At 42.3% G+C, this 20,651-nt stretch overlaps 1 protein-coding gene across 2 annotated transcripts in view; it reads left to right on the top strand.

Moving 5' to 3' along the window:
* Window positions 1-20,651, top strand: part of ENOSF1 (enolase superfamily member 1) — a 93,918-nt gene that overhangs the window by 70,842 nt on the left and 2,425 nt on the right. For both annotated transcript variants that reach the window (XM_088469625.1, XM_088469626.1), the window contains exons 12-16: window positions 4,211-4,345; window positions 9,014-9,055; window positions 11,678-11,807; window positions 13,662-13,761; window positions 17,068-17,149. In XM_088469625.1, coding sequence (XP_088325751.1) covers window positions 4,211-4,345; window positions 9,014-9,055; window positions 11,678-11,807; window positions 13,662-13,761; window positions 17,068-17,149 — 489 coding nt within the window. The remainder of the gene's footprint in view (window positions 1-4,210; window positions 4,346-9,013; window positions 9,056-11,677; window positions 11,808-13,661; window positions 13,762-17,067; window positions 17,150-20,651) is intronic.

The raw sequence follows: 20,651 nt of genomic DNA, 5'->3' as shown, positions 1-20,651 counted from the left end.
CCTTTAGAGCAGTGGTGTCAAACTTGCGGCTCTCCAGCTGCAGTGGAACTGCACATCCCAGCATGCACTGCCACAGTTTTGCTATTAGGGCATGCTGGGATATATAGTCCCACAGCAGCTGGATGGCCACGAGTTTGACACCCCTGCTTTAGAGTGAACTAAGTTTATTTTTCTGAAAAACATAAACAACATTGGTTTCTATTCCCAGAAAGCTATTAACATTCTAATGCAGTCAGTGGCACACTCCAGAGGGGTTTCTGAGTGCCCAAACTATTATCCCAATGGAGACCACATTTTTTAAGTTAAACAGAGAGAGCTCTGTCTCCGTCTTTACATCCATCGTGGGCAATCGTAGCTGCTGTGCATGCATGGCAGCTCCTCGGACAGACAGAGGCCCTGATTCAGAGCTGAACACTCTGAGCAGAACGCTCGCTCTGAATCAGGGCCCTCCTCCAAGAAAATGGAGCGGCCTCCTGGCCGCTCGCATAGCTGTGGGTGACCGCCCACAGCATATGCGAGCGGCCAAAAAGATGGTCGCGTTAGTCTTGACCATCGCGACCATCAGACTTGCGACGGAGACCCTGCGGTAGGGTCTCCCTGCCACAAGCCCTGGAGTGATTTTGGCTCTATCAGAGCCAAAATCACTCCCACTGACATCACTAGTGATGTCAGTGGGGCCGGCTTCAGACGGTAGGCGTTCCCATGGGAACGCCTCCGTCTGGTAGGCACGCCCACCAAAGGGGGCGTGCTGTCAATCAACATCGACAGCACGCCCCCTTTGGTGCGAGACCCGGAGCGATGGAAAGCCCGTCGCTCGTCGGGTCTCGCGCATGCGCATGACGGAGCTCCCTCCGTCGTGCGCATGCGCAGTGGGGAACATCAACCCGCTTGCGAGCGTACTGCCGCTCGCGAGCGGGTCTGAATGACCCCCAGAGCCAGCACAGAACAGTAGTAGTCTGTTCTTTGTGAGATGTAATAAGATGTACAAGAACAAGAAGAGTTATCCGGTACTGTTTATCCATTGCCAGTTAGCTGAGGCTCTGGTTCCTACATCACCACTGAGTGCCGATGGCAGTGATCAACAGCTGAATAAATGCACTGAAGAACATTAAAATATGAAAAGCATTATTGTATTGTTTTAGAACAGTATTTGATGGAGGTGGGGGTGGCAGTGTCATGATAATGTGTGTAACCTGCCTTGCATTTGTCTGGAAATATTAACTGATTACCTGGACTGTGGCATCATCAGCACAAAGAGGCAGTCCAAATGTTGCAGAGCACCAGTAATAGAGACAGGGAAGTTTGGAGGACAGAACTAAGCCGACTAATGTTCGTTATAAAGGTGCACACAAATATAGGAATATCCGTTTGCGTGGCACAGGTGCTCATACACATCTGCCGAAGTCCAACAACCAAGTTTCTTTGTTTATTGATTTATCTGTTTGTTCACTGAGCCTGTAGGGTGGTCTGAGTGCATGTACGAGGGTCTGTTGGGAATGTTAGGAGGTCAGAGGGCTCGTGTGGGGGTCAGATGGGCATAAAAATTACATATGGAGAGTTCAGAGGGCACATGTGGGCATGGGCGCCAACAGGGGGGAGCGGGTAGTTTACATGGGCTTGCTAGAGGGGCCCGGCGTAGCCCCCCCCCTCCCTCACCGCATCTCAGCACACAGCTTGTGCTGGGCTGCAGTGCAAGACTGCTCGTGGCTGCTGCAGCAGCCGGAGCAGTCTCCTATGGCTGTGGGGGGGGGGGAAGTGACTGCGCCCCCCCCCCTGCTTAGCGCCGGGCTGGGGGGGCTTATGGCGCTGCAAAAGTAATTTGTTTATCTTTTGCCAAAGGGGTGTGGCCACACCTCCCACAATTAGTCCGCGCCCCCTCCTTTACTGGGCTCGGCCGGGCTCTCTACAGCCCTGCATGTGGGGTCTGATGGGTATAAAACTAGCACATGGGGAAACTTGAGGGCTCGTGGAAGATCCTATTGCATAGTGTGTGAGTGTGTGTGTATATATATATATATATATATATATATATATAATGTCATTCCATGTAATATAGGACACAATACATGACAATTTAATTTCACATAACCGCTAACATTTTAATATATTTATGCTGTTTAAAGATCGTAGTATATTAATGTAATTGTCACAGTGACTTCAGACAATGTAGTTAACGTTGGTGACTGGTTCTATGTTGACTATGATGGACAGAGCTACCCAGGTGAGATCAAGGACATCAGAGATGGTGAATACTTATACTGCTTTTAGACCTAAATCCTTGGTCTGACCAGGACAATACCTTTTCTACTGTGGCACCGATCCAGAGTATTTCCGTATCGGCGCCGTTCACACTGCACACGGGTGAGTGGATCACTTCTCCCGGTGCTTCGAGATGACATCATCTCCAGGCGCCAAGAAGCCCGGAAGTCCCCATGCTGTAAACGGGAGTCAGGTCGAATGACCCGGGGAAACTGTTTACAATGCAGGGTTTCACGGGTTGATCCCGTGTAAAACCCTGCAAGTTGCCTGGGTTGGATTGCCGGTCACTCGACCTGGGAATCCAACTCTGGCCCCTTTTACACCAAGGAGCTACCCGGGTTAACCCTGCAATAATCCGGGTTTTAGCTCTGGTGTAAAAGGTGTATTAGTGAGCACAATGGAGCAAGCTAGCAGCAACTGGAAATGGCCATCATCACCAAATGAAATATTTTATACATCTTCACAGTTATTCAGGAAGATAATCAGGCCTACATTGATTAATCCGTGGATTCTACAGGTTTGATTAATTTGTATCAGAGCCTTTTGACTGGAGACAGAAATGTAACGAGTCACATTCGTATGTAATGAGTCATACATCAAAATTTATTTAAGTATAGTTTAATTAACATTCCGTTTTTTGTTTGTGTGGTCAATCAGAAGTTTAGGCTCTTATTAGTGTATAGTATAGCAATCATATTGTAAAAATAATTAGTAGAGCAGGTTTAAATAAATATATAAGTCCCCTCAGTTCCTACAGTATGTCCATTCATGAGCCACGTATATAAACAATGAAATTTAACTACTAACAGGGGTATTCAATATGGGTGCGATAACATCGTTTTTGCGTTAATATCGGAGGTATGACGTCATTATCGCAGGTTTTACTTTTACACCGTATTCAATTTCAAACTTATCACAGTTTTGAAAACTATTTGATAAAAAACAGGGATAACTTTTCACCATTGAATAGGTGTCGAAAAAAAGTGCAGAATTGGGGTTTAGAGGTGCAGGCTTAAAAAAAATAGCCTGCACCCCTGCGAATGACATTTAAAAAAGAACTGTGTCAAAAAAACTTAAAAAAAAAAAATATAGGGACACCCCAAAAAATTAATTTCAAAATTGGGGTGAAAAAAAAAAAATGGGAAAAAATTGTTTAACAATAGGGAAATAGGTTCAGGGCTATTCTGTATGTATGCGGCAGATGTTTTCTAGAATAGAATTATAGCGGAAGGTGCACAAATGCAGAATTTTTAAAAACGTACTTTAGGGACATAAAAATATGCTAGTACCCATTTTCATGTACCCCAAATTTGATGGGACCACTTAAAAAAACTAAAAAAATAACCTAAGTGCTCTTCTGCATCACTTCTTCAATGTCGGGAAAAAAAACACCTGCTGCGGCTATTTAAATCCCCGACTTTCAATTAAAGGCTAAAATGGGGGTACCCATAGTGATCCCCCAAGTTTTTACTACTTTAGGGGGGGTCTTACAATTTTTTTAAGGAAAAATTCGTAACTTTACGCAAATCCAACTTCGGAGTTTCCCGTTTTCGGTAATTTTATATTGAATACGGGTATAAGCGGGAGCGCGCCCGATACTTTAACGCAGGTAAAAACTCAGATATGAAACGTTAACTTCGACAGTGAAGTTAACGTTTCATATTGAATACCCCTCTAAGTGTGTACATTTTTTTCTGCTTCTAATCATTAATTATGACTATCTACCCTACCCCATATATTATTGTAATATTTTTAAAATGTTAAATGTCAGCTTTTTTGTGTGTGGTGCATTTAAAATTCTAAAAAGTAACATGAAATGTAATGTGGTCACATGGAATGACATATAATTGTTATATATATATATATATATATATACACACACACAACAATATTGTTACTTTTTTTTATAAAATAAAGAAATGTCTTAATTTCTTTGTTATTGTCGATTTAGATGCTTGATGCAAACCAGAGGTGGGATGTTCATGAAGCCATCTCCTGGGTGAAACAATTAGCTGAATATAAACCTCTATGGATTGAGGAGCCTACATCACCAGATGATATACTTGGTCATGCAGCTATTTCCCAGGTAATCCTATTGCTTCAAATAAACTATTTTAGGTATAAGTTTCTTATTAATGATAAGACAGGAGAAGATGGACATAGAGGATATTTTGGGAAAAAAATGTATACATCTTTTGAAAGCTTTCTTCATTGCACTTAAAGCTTAAACACAAAATCAACCTATCTTCTTGGTACTGTATTATTATATAGGCCACTTTAAAAGGAGTCTATCTAAAAAAAAATAAAAAAATAATAATAATGTGTAGGGTAAATGATTGAACTTCAATGCACTATTTCATCATCATGTAACCTTATGTGCATATAATGTAGCTTCCACTGTAAATTGTAATGATAGACAAAGAATGAAAGTGTGAGGCCGGATGTCAAAATGCCGGAAATGAAGCCTTTGAACTAGGTAATTGTTGTTTTTACCCTAAGACAGGTGCGTATCTATAATGGGTGCAGGTTGTGCGGGGCCCTGCACCGCACACCCATATAATTTAAAACTCACCTGTCCGTGCTGCACAGAACACCGGAAAATAGCCGCCACAGGGGGGGAGGTGTAGGGTAGTGTTAAATTTGTAAATACCTTTTAATACATTCCTGCCTATAAACCTCTAAGATTCACCTGCCTAGAACCTCTAAGACAAAACCTGCCTGTACCTTCTAAAACCACAAGATGTCGCTATTTTGATTATACCATTAATGAAATACCAAGACAGTTGAATAGCGGTCCGAAGCGCTAAAGATTATTATTCAGGTAAAAGTACAGATGTTACAACGCTATGATCTAATAATGAGCGCAAATAAATTGTACAAACATTAGGTCATAAGGTACAGTTAAAATACATGAAACGGTTATTAAAGATCAAAATCCAATGAGCAATATGAGACAGAGAGAGAGAGAGAGAGAGAAAGAGAGACACATTAAAATACAATGAGAGATATATCAATGTCTGCTGAGAGCACATGTTCAAGATGGCTGGTGATGGAGTGTGTGTGAGGGGGGGGTTTGGGAATGCTTCCTGCCCTATTGTTCAAACCGCATGGTCTACAAACAAACTCCATTATGAAGCTACCTCATTGAAATCTCCCATAATGCCATAGTTAATTAAATATGCACGCTGGATATCATATGCCAACACATCAGGCAAACACTGCACCATTTAATATTCCAACATGTACCACACAAGCTGATTCCAATATACAACAATACCATCCTACTACAGACCTCCTCCAGTAGTCACTAGACCGTGGGGAGGGGGAAGGGCCGAAGCACATGTTTTTCCTTTGTTTGCAAGCCTCATGATCCCTAGGCAAACTCCATCCTGCACCAAGCTGCAACTCCGCAAATCATCCATCAATGACCACAACCACAACAAAGACACTATACCTATCTGACCCACACAACACCACAACTGGGCAGAATCACAATTTCCCTTGTTCACCCCACATGGAGGCAAGCCATCTCCAACAAACCGCAGACAACATACCCATCTGACTCACACAACACCACACGGCAACCACCCACGACCATTCAAAACTGCCATCAATTCAACCTCCACGATACAACACTGACACCACCCTATGATCACATTCATGAGTATACAGCACACACAAAGCTCATCTCTCCAACCAGCATCAATCATTCACAAATGGGAAGGCAAACACAGAACACATGGCAGGGCCCCAACACAGAACACATGGCAGGGCCCCAACACAGAACACATGGCAGGCCCCAACACAGAACACATCAGAGGATCTCAATCAACCAGCATCAATCATTCACAAATATCACAACAATTCCACAATCAATCCCTTTCCTGCATGCTAACAACAGACTATTGTACCCTACAGTGTAGATGAAGAGTACAGATTAGATAACATATCATCCACTGTATGCTAACACAGACTCATGAATATCCTTAGAAAACTACAAACCACACACCATGCTAAGCTAATAACAGATTAACATCAAACATAGCTACAGACACCCAAATAGGCTAAATATTGCACATTTTATACTCAGCTATAACCCAGGGGAACTGAGATCCATATTCCGTTGTCTTGTGAGAGAGGAAACCTCTCTCTCCTCCAAAAATCTGCCAGTCTCTGCTAAGCTGTGTTTTCTCAGCTATGTGCATGCTATGTTCCTGCCCCCTTTTACCTGTGAGGTCATCAGAAAGGGAGTATCCTTTTGGGTTACCTGAGACTACTGTTTCTACTCTCAGCTAGCTAGCTCTATTGATTAGACTGGAATAACCAGTCCTTTGGAGAAATCTGTTACAGGGCATTTATTGGACAATTCCAAATGGATACAAAAGGTCTCCAACCTCCTTTTGTATCCCCCAACATGCAAATCTAAGCTGCTATGGAAAACAACATTTCAAATAGATATTCTCTCTAACATTCATATTTCATAGCCGCATGTTCTGATCTTCATATTGATGTCACCGGAATGCTGTGGAAACAGAGTCGATCAGTACGGTTCCACACACAGTTCAATTGTCATTTACTAAGCCATAGTTACAGAAAACATTTCTTTATATACTGACATTGCGTTTAAACCAAGTAATCTTAAACTGCAAAATGTGTTTATACAGTGAATTTAATTCTTACAGGAAGGAGGCTTCCAGCTGTGCTGTCGGAGCCTCCCTGTTTAGTCTGCCTGTGTTTGAGGAAGGCTGACTATGTACCTTTTGTTTACAAAATAGTGCTGTGAGATTTTATTTCTAAGACGGAGTCTTGGCCCTTTACAAGACAGCATTGCGCAGATTCCAATTGCAAACAGATTCTGTCTTCGCCAATTATCCGGTTTTGACAGTAGGGGCTCCCGGGGGACGACGACTTATGGTTAGGCAGCCCCCTGGGAGGGTTAGGCTAGGGGAAGGGGGGGTTAGGCACCACAGGGGGGAAGTTAGGGTTAGGCACCCCCTCGGGAGACTTTGAGGTTTAGGCTGCGGGGAAGGAGGGGTTTGGTTTAGGCACTTGGGGGGGGGTTAGGGTTATGCACTCCTAAAGGAGGGTTATTGGGTAGAATAGAGTTAAGTTTTACTTACCTTCTTTAGCTTCGGGATCTGCACCCCTGCCGGGCTTCCGCTGTCGGGATTTGAACTATCGGCCATGCGGCCGGCAGTATAACATACTGATTCCCTCAAAACAACACCCTCTCTCCACACCTTTATCTCATGTCCATAATCTCACTCCCCAAAATGAAATCTTGGTTTGCCTATTTTGGTCGTTGGAGAAAGGGTTTGGGAGACTCCGCACTAAAATTTAGAGATTATTACTCAGTAATGATAGAAAAAAACATGAGACTATATATAACCATTTAAGCCTATATCAGATACAAAACCAGTCATTATGCATATTCCAATCTCTTTACCAGGAGACAAATTTAGACAATCTTAATTTAGATCGTCTATTTTATCACCACATTAGAGATTTAAGATTGTCATAATTTCTTATGCTGGGCATACACGGCCAGATAAAATGTCTGTCAGACCGACAGACATTTTATCTGGCCGGCTGCCAGCCGCAGATGTCGCCAGCATACACTGTGAGATTTCTCTCTGTGTACTCGGCAGACATCCGCGCTCTGCCCCCGGGGGAGGAGACATTTCCCTGTTACTTCCGTAGGAAGGAACACAGGAAATGTCTGTCTGTCGGCCGCGGCTGGGCATATACTGCCCGATGTGGCCGACAGTTTCCCGGGAAATATCACATCGGACAGGCATGCTGGACAATCCGGCATGCCCGACCGAGCAATATTTAACCCTCGGTCGCCCCCCACGCTACAATTATCGGGGCGATCCGCCGATATCAGGCGGATCACCCCCATAATTGTAGCGTGTATGGCCAGCATTAGTCATTTCACCCATTTGTTACATAAGCACTTTGGATACTTTTAATTTTTAAAGGCAATTTTCCTTCCCACTGATATTGTTTCATCTATTGTTAAGGTATATCATAGGATAGTTCCCTATCCATGGTACATTACATAACACTGACCACTACAGACAGTGGCAATATTAAAAACAAAAATAAAAAATTAATCCTCACTATACATTGTTTGTTTGTTTTTTATTGGTTCCCAGGATAGTCCCTTTTAAGGTTCTAATTAAAAGCTATACAGTATTTTATTGATCATATATAACAAAGTGTGCCCCACCAAATAGTGTTACAAAGGAGAAAAGGAGTAGACTCTATTTTAGACTTTACAAGGAATGTCCCTCGTCCTCCCGATGCAAATGTATGCTCTGTAAAACTATGCTCACCAAGCACACCGCACTATGAAAGAGGATTTTGCACTGTGTCTTAGCCATTTTGAGCTTCGGAAACGATGCCCACAACCTCATGAAATAATAGGAGGCTGATCTGAACGATATAAAGACATACAAGATCCAAAAGTACTGTAAGGTTGCTGAAACTTTATACAATTTAAATTATACATTTTCTAATACATTGTTTATTTTTGTTTCATCAGTTTATAGTTCATTTAACCTATTCTACACAACTCGCAAGATCCTCATTGCCTCTGAAACAAGTAAAATCTAAACAATCTAGTTTACCTTATATGTTGCATGTACATTAGCAGAGAAATAATTATTCTGTTGGTCAATATAAATTAAAGTGCTTCATGATGATGTTATTTCTTACTTAGTGCTTCATGATGATGTTATTTCTTAATTAGGCTTTGGCACCATTGAGTATCGGTGTTGCCACAGGAGAACAAGTAAGTTTTCAATGTTTCTTGATTTGTGCTTACTGTGCATATAGACAGGAGGGTTGTGTGACAGCTCCACATACATGCAATGCTTATAGATTAGATGGGGTGCAAGCATCTGAGAGTTTAACAGCTACAGTTTCAGTGCTCCTTAATCAGGGGAACTAGTTTCAGACAAACAGGAGTCTTTTGTAGCTCTTAAACTATTTAAGAGGATTGCTAGCATTACGAAGTATCAAGTCTACAAAACAAGCATATATCCCCAAGTATGACATGGAAATATGTATACTGTATATAACTCTTTATAGGCAGATTTATGTCTAAAGCTGTCTCTAATAAATCAGAATGGCATGTACTTAGACATTCTGAAAAGATAGTCACAGCTGGGGTAAGTGGGGTGAGGCGGGGGCAGGCTAAGGTGACCCAGATCCATTTGTACTAGTTACTTAATATGTTAATTGATTTACTTCCTTAACCACTAAATATTGATTAGAGATCTTGTTTGATTCCTAAATAGTGAGGGAAGAAAATTAAGTGTACAAGCTTATAAAAGGTAGGGCTCAAGCTAGGATCTAGGCACATTCCCTTATGAGTGACCAATGCATGTACATGAAAATTAGTGTTTCTTGATCGCCAAAAAATGTTGTAAAATGCAGGGCACTTACCCCAAATACACATCAAAAACAAGTGACTTTCTCAAAGGCCAGCCAACATTTTACCATTGAAATGAAAGACCTACAGGTTGTCACTATGATTGAATAACATCACCAGGTAGGTATGGCTTAGTGCAACAAAGAGTCAAATATGCCTACAAAGGGTGATGTGCTAAAGCTGCTTTTACACTGGACATTTGCTCCCATTATTATAGGAAATTCATAAGTTTGATTACACACAGTGGAGCTATATAGCACATACATACTGTACATATGTGTGTGTGTTAGATAGATAAATATATATACATACATACATACACACACACACAGGTGTGGCTGTTAAGTAATGAGACTGCTGCTATAATTCATATTTAATTATATTAAGTACACTCTAACTCCGTTCCCCTTCTATGTCCTCCCCGTCTGCATCCACACACCGCATACATATACATACACACACACCACACTAGCGACCCGCTCCGGCTTCACACGGGAGCAATTTTGAATTTACGATAGTCTTTTTATATGATTGTCTTGTAGTCAACATTAGTTGTTTTTCCTCCTGACGTCAACACAAAAAAAATTGTTTTGACATTACATGCAAAACGGCCAAGTAAAGTTGTCCATGAGAAAAACAGTTTCCACTTAGGTCAACTCCAGACACATTAATACCCCTTTTACACCAGAGCAAAAACCTGGGTTTTTGCTGGGTCTACCCAGGTCGCAGCTCAGTGTAAAAGGGCCCCTGAAAAATAACCTGGGTCAAGTGACCCTACAATCCAACCCAGGTAGCTACCAGGGTTGGACCCAGGTAATGGTGCAGTGTAAACGGTGCAACCCGGGTTATCTGACCTGGATCATGCCTAAAATGAGCGGATTGGTGGTTGTGGTGCATTCACCTCCCACTTTTTATGACCTCACAGGTTTAGCAGGGCAGACCTGAGTTCAGTGTGAACAGGGCTGACCTGGGAGTAACCCAGATCAAAGGTGCAGTGTAAATGGGTCTGACCTGGGTCTGACCAGGGTTGGACCCATGTCCAAAAACACAGGTCGGACCTGGGTTTTTGGTGGAAAAGAGGTATAAGTGTCTGTCTCTGTGCTTTATTTATGGTCATGCGAGAGCAGACTCTTACCCGGAATTGGAATCTTTTTTCACATAAATGAAATAGGAACGGTAAAAAAGGGAAAAACTTAAATTTTGTATCAGTAAACAGGGCTTACATCTGTTTTTCTGGAGAAACCAGATAATACTTTTTTAGTACGTATCAATCTCTACATAGTATAAAATAAAGTCCATTGTCACTGCTCTGCTCCCTTTTGTCATACATTAATGTTTCTTTGACAAAAGCTATATAGAATAGTGAAAACTGCATCAAAATCCGTCCAGTGGTTCTTGAGATTAGCCCGAAAAGACAAACAGACCCCTACCAGGAACTTTAGTTTATACTATGGTGCTTATTAGACACTTGTGGGATCAGTATTTCTCCAACTCTGTCCTCAGGACCCCAAACGGTTCACATTTTCCAGGCCACTCAGCAGGTGCACATGTGTATTTATTACTCACACATTTTAAAAGATCCACAGGAGGAACTATTTATTTCACTTGTGATTCTGTGAGGAGACCTAGAAAACATGAACAGTTTGGGGTCAGAGCCTGAGGATTGAGTTTGAGAACCTATGATCTATTCCAGTGGTTCTCAAACTCGGTCCTCAGGACCCCACACAGGTCACGTTTTGCAGGTCACCCAGCAGGTTCACAGGTGTATTCATTACTCACTGACACATTTTGAAAGATCCACAAGTGGAGTTAATATCTCACTTGTGATTCTGTGAGGAGACCTGGAAAGCATGCACTGTTTTGGGGTCCTGAGGACCGAGTTTGAGAACCTGTGATCTATTCTAAATTATCAGAGTTAGCTTGCTCCTATAATTCTTATCAAATATTGAACTCTCTGAACTTTTTTCCCCTCCAATCAAGTGTCACAACAGAGTAATGTTTAAACAGTTCCTGCAAGCCCGCGCTCTCCAGTACCTACAAATCGACAGCTGCAGATTGGGAAGTGTGAATGAGAACCTCTCTGTTCTTCTCATGGCAAAGAAATTCAATAGTAAGTCTGTGATTACAATTACAAATAATACACAAACATAGTAACATATGTATAAATTGTAAACAATTATTTCTGTGGTTATGGATTATAAATGGGTGAGTTCTGGTGTCAACAGTGTTCATTAGGAAAATTGTGCCATAACAAATAAGGTGGGGTACTTTAGTCAGAGAATAGCAGTTCTCACGACTAAACACTCAGGTTAAGTCACCAGAACTGGCATTCTCTGACTTAACTGCTTCCCGTCTGAGTGAATTGAATCGCCCCCAATGAATCACTACTGCATAATATGCATAGCAACAGTCCCTTCTGATTTCTGTGCTGTATAAAAGCACTTGGCCTATGGCCTTGTGCTTTTATATTATTACAGAACACCTTGATTATTCTATAATTTTCAGTATGGTATGCATTGTCCCATATGTTAACCAGCAGAACATAAAAGGCATTGCACTGGGTTCCTGTAATATGTGAGCTGTCGCCTACTGCTCACTCATGTCTGTAAAACGCTGGGAGTATGGCACTGGGCTATGATGGCACAGCCCAGTGTCACTATCCCAATCTGCAGAGCAAGAGATGCAGGGATAGGTGGACGCAGCAAACAAGGGTAAAGTAACTGATACATTACTCCATTTATAACACACAGCAATGGACTTTGTCCATTGAATTTTTTGGAAACTGCATCTGTACAAATGGAATGTAGAGAATGAAGAGTTTCAAAAAAATATGTATAGTTTACTTAAATTCCTAGGTGGCAAGAGCTCACCATGATAAGTGTTGCTACCAATTATGTGACCACCACTGGGGGAGTGGACTTGATGCCATGTGACTCTGGGCCTGATTTAGAGATAGACGCTGATGCAATTTTCACGCAGATCGAGCGATTGTTTGCCATTGCGTATGCATCGCTGTGCGTGAAGGCAACTCTGCGATCGCACTGCGATCACGTAGGCCACGGAGACCCATCGCAGTGTAGTGTACAGGAAGTGATCGTTTGGGGGGTGTTGATGGAGGGGGGGATGGTGGTCGGTGAAACGCAGGCGTGCCTGGCCGTTTAAACGTCATTACATGGGCGTGCATAAATTAGCCACTGCGATTGCATATGCAGCATGAGAGCCACCTGCGTGTGGCTCGATGTCCGTTGATGTTTACGCTGGTAAGCAACGGCGTACGCAGGTAAGAAGGCTGCACTGGGCGTCCCTATGCACTGGTGATCTTCTGAACCATTAGCATATTTTTGCAGCTGCATTCCGTACGAAATCACAGCTGCGATCACATTAGTGTCCATCTCTTAATCAGAACATCTGCTCTTTTCTTTGAGCTATTAACTGGGCCAGCCGCATACAGAGTACTGATTATGTACTTGCAGTGTTCTCCCCAGGCTGTTTTTTGCGGGTGCACCACCTGGAAAGAAACAACCTACCACCCGGCACTTTGGGAGCCTGCAAGTGGGGACAGTATCTGGGAGCTGTATAAAAAGGAGCAGATCCTACAGACCTTGCAGCTTTTTCACAATCAGATGACTGGGCCTCTAATAAGAAGAGGAGAATTAATATATAAACTGTTATTTCAAGTTTAAATCATTATAAGGTCAGGGTTTAAAACATTTTATAATTGAAAAGGCCCCCACCCGGCTACTTCTTGATGCCACCCGGCTGGAAAAATTTTCTGGGGAGAACACTTTACTTGTATTACTTGTGGGGTTTTTTATTGTATTCCACAGAATTATAGATATCAGAAGTTAACTCAGAAACATGATTATGGAACTGAACAGTGGTTGCTAATATCCTTATGTAGGTGGTACATATTTATATGCTTTTTTTTTTTTTTATAACTTTTTTCATTTTTTCTTACATTCAGTTCCAGTCTGTCCTCATGCTGGTGGAGTTGGCCTCTGTGAACTGGTGCAACATTTGATCATATTTGATTACATATCGGTTTCAGGAAGTCTAGAAAACAGGTGGGATTACATTTTATATATATATATATATATATAAATAAATATATACAGTCAGGTGCATAAATATTGGGACATTGACAGAATTTTCATATTTTGGCCTCTATTCACCACCACATTTGAAATGAAACAAACAAGATGTGCATTAACTGCAGACTTTCAGATTTCATTTGAGGGTAATTCAGGTGAACGGTGTAGGAATTACAACTGTTTCTATATGTGCCTCCCACTTTTTAAGGGGCCAAAAGTAATGGGACAAACTAAACAATCCTAAATCTAATGTTCACTTTTTAATACTTTGTTGCAAATCCTTTGCAGGCAATTACAGCCTGAAGTCTGGAACGCATAGACATCACCAGACGCTGGGTTTCATCCCTGGTGATGCTCTGCCAGGCCCCTACTGCAAATGTCTTCAGTTCCTGTTTGTTCTTGGGGCATTTTCCCTTCAGTTTTGTCTTCATCAAGTGAAATGCATGCTCAATTGGATTCAGGTCAGGGGATTGACTTGGCCATTGCATAACATTCCACTTTTTAGCCTTAAAAAACTCTTTGGTTGCTTTTGCAGTATGCTTCGGGTCATTGTCCATCTGCACTGTGAAGCGCTGTCCAATGAGTTCTGAAGCATTTGACTGAATATGAGCATATAATATTGCCCGAAACACTTCAGAATTCATTCTGCTGCTTTTGTCAGCAGTCACATCATCAATAAATACAAGGGAACCAGTTCCATTGGCAGCCATACATGCCCACGCCATGACACTACCACCACCATGCTTCACTGATGAGGTGGTATGTTTTGGATCATGAGCAGTTCCTTTCCTTCTCCATACTCTTCTCTTCCCATCACTCTGGTACAAGTTGATCTTTGTCTCATCTGTCCATAAGATGTTGTTCCAGAACTGTAATGGCTTTTTTAGATGTTGTTTGGAAAACTCTAATCTGGTCTTCCTGTTTTTGAGGCTCACCAATTGTTTACAACTTGTGGTTAACCCTCTATATTCAGTCCAGACCTTTTACCTGCTTAATTGATAATGAAATAATGAGGGAATACCCCACACCTGTCCATGAAATAGCTTTTGAGTTGATAGTCCCATTACTTTTGGCCCCTTAAAAAGTGGGAGGCACATATAGAAACCGTTGTAATTCCTACACCGTTGACCTGATTAGGATGTAATTACCCTCAAATTAAATCTAAAAGTCTGCAGTTAAAGCACATCTTGTTTGTTTCACTTCAAAGCCATTGTGGTGGTGAATAGAGGCCAAAATATGAAAAATTCTGTCAATGTCCCAATATTTATGCACGTGTGTGTGTGTGTATATATATATATATATATATATATATATATATATATATATATATATATATATATAAAAATTTTATTTTTTGTTAGACTTGAATATTTCTCATTATTATTTTAAGCAGCAATGCTCTAGTGACTGCAATAGTTACAAAACCACAATGCTGTTTGCAGGGGAATCACTACTTCAGGCCACCCAAGGGAACACAGGATTATACTAATTGTATGTTTAAAAACAATATACATTTCACACACCACATGTAACAAGCAACACAGACTTGGTAAAATTGGAAATAAACAATTAAGCATTTAATAGAGAAACCAATATATCCACTTTTGGACATCATTACAAAGGGCCAACATACTACCAAGTAAAATATACCTAAAATAATTCTGTATTAAAACTTAAATGTGTGTACAGCATGCTACTTTGATTTAGTGCAGTATTTCCTAACTGATATTTTAGAACCCCTAACAGCTTATATTTTGAGGAGTTCTAACCATGGGAACAGTCGTAGATATTTACTGTCCCAGCCCCCCTCCCCCCAATGCACTTTCGTGCCCCATTTTCCCCCATACACATGCCAGATAAATGTCTTCCCAAATGCATTCCATTGTATACTGTACGTGATACACAGTTCCTCTGATTCATGATTGGCAAACATGTGGACAGCTGGGGTATATTTACTAAAGTGCAGATTTTTAAAAGTAGAGATTTTGCCCATAGCAACCAATTAGATTCTACTTAACATTTATCTAGCACCTTCTAGAAAATAGCTAGAATCTGATTGGTTGCTATGGGCAACAACTTCACTTCTAAAAACCCAGACTTTGGGAAATATACCCCTTAAGATATACAGATATCTGCAGATGATGGTTGTTCATACACACTGAACAACTATCATCTGTGCCTGCCCGAAAGTACCGGGCGACCAGGGGGCGTGTCCCGCCTCCTCTTCGCGGCTGCCGCTGTGTGTGTACTGGCGGTCGACACACCTGCCAATGGACAGATATGTCTGCAGACATATCTGTCCATCGGCTGTGCAGCACATGCGATATGTCTGTGAACGCCGACGTTCACCAACATATCACGGGTACACACTGTCAGACGGGCAGCAGATACATTGGCCGATCAATTGATCGGCCAATGTATCTGTCAGTGTGTACTCAGCTTTAGTGTCAGAGCTTACACAAGAATGGTGTCACAAGAGAATTATCACCTGATGGACAGCCAGTCTCCCTGCTCCAAGATCTGTGGTTGAGATTTGCTGCTATATTTTCACATATTGTAGTTCACAAGAGCAGTGCACTGTACAATATTCTCTAGTATGAAAACCTGTATAAAAATGTGGTAGTGTGTAATGTCCGATAAACTCAGATATCAAAATGTGACACGCTATTGGGTATCCAAGAATTATTCCATGAAATTAGATTATTTTTAGGTACAACTAATTAGTTTGATTGGCCAGTGATCACTGTTGTCCTATGTAAGCAGTCATCTATCATATAGTGTTCACACTAAGCCTGGCACGGGGCAGGGTGTCAGAGCTATAAAGGGACACTCCTGCACGCCCAGGGGTGTGATCAGGATAAAAGGGGGTATGTCATCACTCTTGAGGGCATGCCCGGCCCTTACAAACATGCTGGGCTGCCCCCAAGCGCTCCTGTCTCTCTGAATAGATGCCCGACGAATGTGCACAGCATCTATTCACTGGTGGTGATTGCACCCCAATTTTTCCCACCTGTGGAACACTACGGCCCCGAGGGTGGGGACCGCAACCTCCATGGTGTTTTAGCGGGGCGCAGCCCCCCAGTAAAGCAGCCTAGGGGGAATGCTATATCAACTGCACGTATGAGTGGCCAAATGGTAAACTGGTCTGGTCACTCTGCAGCAGGGGCAGCCAATGTGTGACCTGATCATTTTCTGATATTTCAATTCATACCATGCACTAGCAAACTATATTAAGGCATACATAATATTGGGTCTCCATAATAAGTTCTTTGGTTTCAGGATGTGCGAGTACGTGGATCATCTGCACGAACATTTTAAATACCCGGTGAATATCCACAATGCTGCTTATATGCCTCCAAAGGTAATGTAAAATCTAAGCAGCTACTCTAATTTCCTGTAATATACTTGTTGCCATTATTCATTCGTAAATAAATAGAACAACTCTTCGCTCATCAACGGAACCAACCATTGTATTGAGCAAAAAATAGCAGTATAACAGGATAACCACAATTTTACGGCCAAAGCAGATCTTTGCCTAAATAAAATTGTAATACAAAATAGTGGTTGCTCAGATCAACTTAATAGTTTTTCACAGGTGTTTGGGAGGGATTTACTCTAGACTAGAAAAAAAAACGTTCCCTCCAGCACACTGCAAAAAAAAACAGCAAAAAGACTTGAATACTACATGGTAATAGAAATTCAGAGATCTTTGTTGCATATATTTGCAAAGGGATGTAGTAAAGTTACAGACTACCAGAATGCCGGCCGTCGAAAGCCCAACCCCGGATTAAAAATAGGCGTTGAAATAAAGACGCCTATCTTTAGCCCGATGCCAAAATCCCAACAGCCAGCATCCCGAACGAAGGTAAGCGGGGACAGGTTAGCTTTAGCCACAGGGGGTGGTATTTTAGGTTAGGCACCCACTGGGAGGGTTAAGGCTCCGGGGGAAGGGGTTAGGCACCTCCCCGCAGGAGTGTTAGGTTTAGGGTGCGGGCAGGGGGGTGGGTTAGGCACCACTGCGGGGAGGTTAGGGTTAGGCACAACTAAGGGTTGGTTAGGGTAGGGAGAGGGTTAATATACCTACGAGCCCGTCGGGATGTTGAACCTTCGCGATGCCGCCGTCGGGATATGAATCGGCGGCTACTCAGCCACCGGTATTTCATACCCATTCCTTTGCAAATACATGGTTAAGCACCATGTAACAAAGATCTCTGAATTTCTATTATGTAGTATTCAAGTATTTTTACTATGTTTTTTTGCAGTGTGTTGGAGGGAATTTTTTTTTCTAATCTAAATAAAAATAAAATCGTACCTGCATCAACCTGTGGTGCTTATACTACGTTTTTGTATTATGGCCCTGACCATCACATTTGCAAACTATAAGTAGACACTACCCAAGATACTAATCATTAAACAGCCATCTAAACTAGCAAGCATTAAAATCAATGATCGTTTTATGAATAAAAGCACAACAATGTCAGTTATGAATCTCCAACAAATACTCCACTTTAGTAATGGCTCTAAAGACGAACCTGTATATTTGTAGGATGCGATTATAGCCTAATCACAATAATTATGGAAAGAATACCAGAATATTGTTACAATTTATCTTAACATCTAAATGGACTTTTCTCAAGATGTCTGCCAGCAAATCACGGTGTGTAAACAAACAAGGCATTGATGAATGAAACAGAGCGAGTGCATGGGTCTGCTTTCTGTCACCTTACCTCAATTACTTACTCAGTCATCCAGTAAAAGTTCCTACAGACCTTGGCGTGGAAAAAAGCTGCTGCCGCTGCATCGTCTGAATCTGTATATGAAGCGGTACAATGCTGTGGTCACGGATTTTTCCCACTACATGGTCCTTCGTATACAGACTCCGTCATGTGCTTCGTATACAGACTCCGTCACACACAGATATACATGTCTAGCGTTCCCGCTAGGCTGTTTTAGCAGGGCGCGACGCCCTGCCCTCCTTCTGGAGGGCAAAAAGCACCCTGCCCTCCAGGAGGAGGGCAAAAAGCACCCTGCCCTCACAGCCTGCGGGAGCCGTTCTCACCCGCAGGACGCAGTGCCCCGCGGGTGGAGAAACATGCGGTGACCCGGTCACAGCCGGAGCATAGACGCCGGGCGCATGCGCCCGGCATCTATTCTCCCTGTCTGCAGGGCTTGGGGGCTGCCCGGCGTGTCCGTAAGTGCCGGGCACGCCCCCAAGAGTGACGAAAAGGGGACGCGTCTTAGACACGCCCCCTTTTCCGATGACCACGCCCCCTTCTCGGTCGCGCGCGCGCATGCCCTCTCTAGCTCCGGCGCCCTGCCTCCCGCCGGAGCTAGAAGGAACACTACATGTTGCATATCAAGCCAATCAGAGCAGTCCCGTGAAGTGTTTTACTCTCATCCGTTTGCAACTAATAAGGATTTTCAGGCAAAAAAAAATTCAAACACAAAACGGAGTAAGACGGGGCCCGACATTACATACACACACACACACACACACACACACACACACACAGTCAGGTGCATAAATATTGGGACATTGACAGAATCTTCCTATTTTGGACTCTATTTACCACCACAATGGCTTTGAAATGAAACAAACAGGATGTGCTTTAACTGCAGACTTTCTATATGTGCCTCCCACTTTTTAAGGGGCCAAAAGTAACGGGACAAACAAAAAGTGAAAGTTAGATTTAGGATTGTTTAAATACTTTGTTGCAAATCCTTTGCAGGCAATTACAGCCTGAAGTCTGGAACGCATAGACATCACCAGACGCTGGGTTTCATCCCTGGTGATGCTCTGCCAGGCCCCTACTGCAAATGTCTTCAGTTCCTGCTTGTTCTTGGGGCATTTTCCCTTCAGTTTTGTCTTCATCAAGTGAAATGCATGCTCAATCGGATTCAGGTCAGGGGATTGACTTGGCCATTGCATAACATTCCACTTTTTAGCCTTAAAAACCTCTTTGGTTGCTTTTGCAGTATGCTTCGGGTCATTATCCATCTGCACTGTGAAGCGCTGTCCAATGAGTTCTGAAGCATTTGACTGAATATGAGCATAGAATATTGCCCAAAACACTTCAGAATTCATTCTGCTGCTTTTGTCAGCAGTCACATCATCAATAAATGGAACTTGGAGTGAGGAAGAAACGCTGCTGCATCAGATCCATTTAGGTAGCACAGACGGAGTTGGGTTAGAATTACTGCCTCACAGCACTGAGGTCGTGGGTTTGATTCCCACTTCGGCCCTAACTCTGTGGCATTTGTATATTCTCCCTGTGCTTGCGTGGGTTTCATCTGGGTGCTCTGGTTTCCTCTCACACTCCAATATTGTCCCCTGGTAGGTTAATTGGCTCCCAACAAACTCTAGTGTGTAAGTATGTGCGTGTACATGTGGTAGGGAATGTAGATTGTAAGCTCCACTGGGGCAGGGACTGATGTGAATGGCTAAATATTCTCTGTAAAGCGCTGTGGAATAACTGGTAATAATAATTTATACAGTTGCTGACAGTGACACACAGATGTACAAATGTTACACATCCAATTGATCATGCATGTAGTTTTGATTACTACCATGTGTTTTAATTATGTGAATAAGACGCACATTATGAGTGAAAAAAAAAAAAAAAGACATGGTGCCAAGAGGCTCAGGACTAGGAGCACAGAGAGGGGTTGTTTGGCGCAACCAAAGCAACAGTAAAAGAGAACACATCTGTATTTTCTAACATTTACAATATTTTTTGTAATTAGTTAAAAAGTCTTTATTATCCTTACTGGGAAAGTGTTTATCTTGGCATATAATCAGAAAAATGTAGAGAGTGTACTGCTTGTATGCACACTTCTTCTTACCCCCTAAAATAGAAGATCCA

This window comes from Taudactylus pleione, unplaced genomic scaffold (assembly GCF_031769625.1).
Source record: "Taudactylus pleione unplaced genomic scaffold, aTauple2 ptg000093l, whole genome shotgun sequence".
Classification (NCBI taxonomy): Eukaryota; Metazoa; Chordata; class Amphibia; order Anura; family Myobatrachidae; genus Taudactylus; species Taudactylus pleione.
Note: the sequence above shows the minus strand (reverse complement) of the source record. Positions and strands in the feature narration are given on the sequence as shown.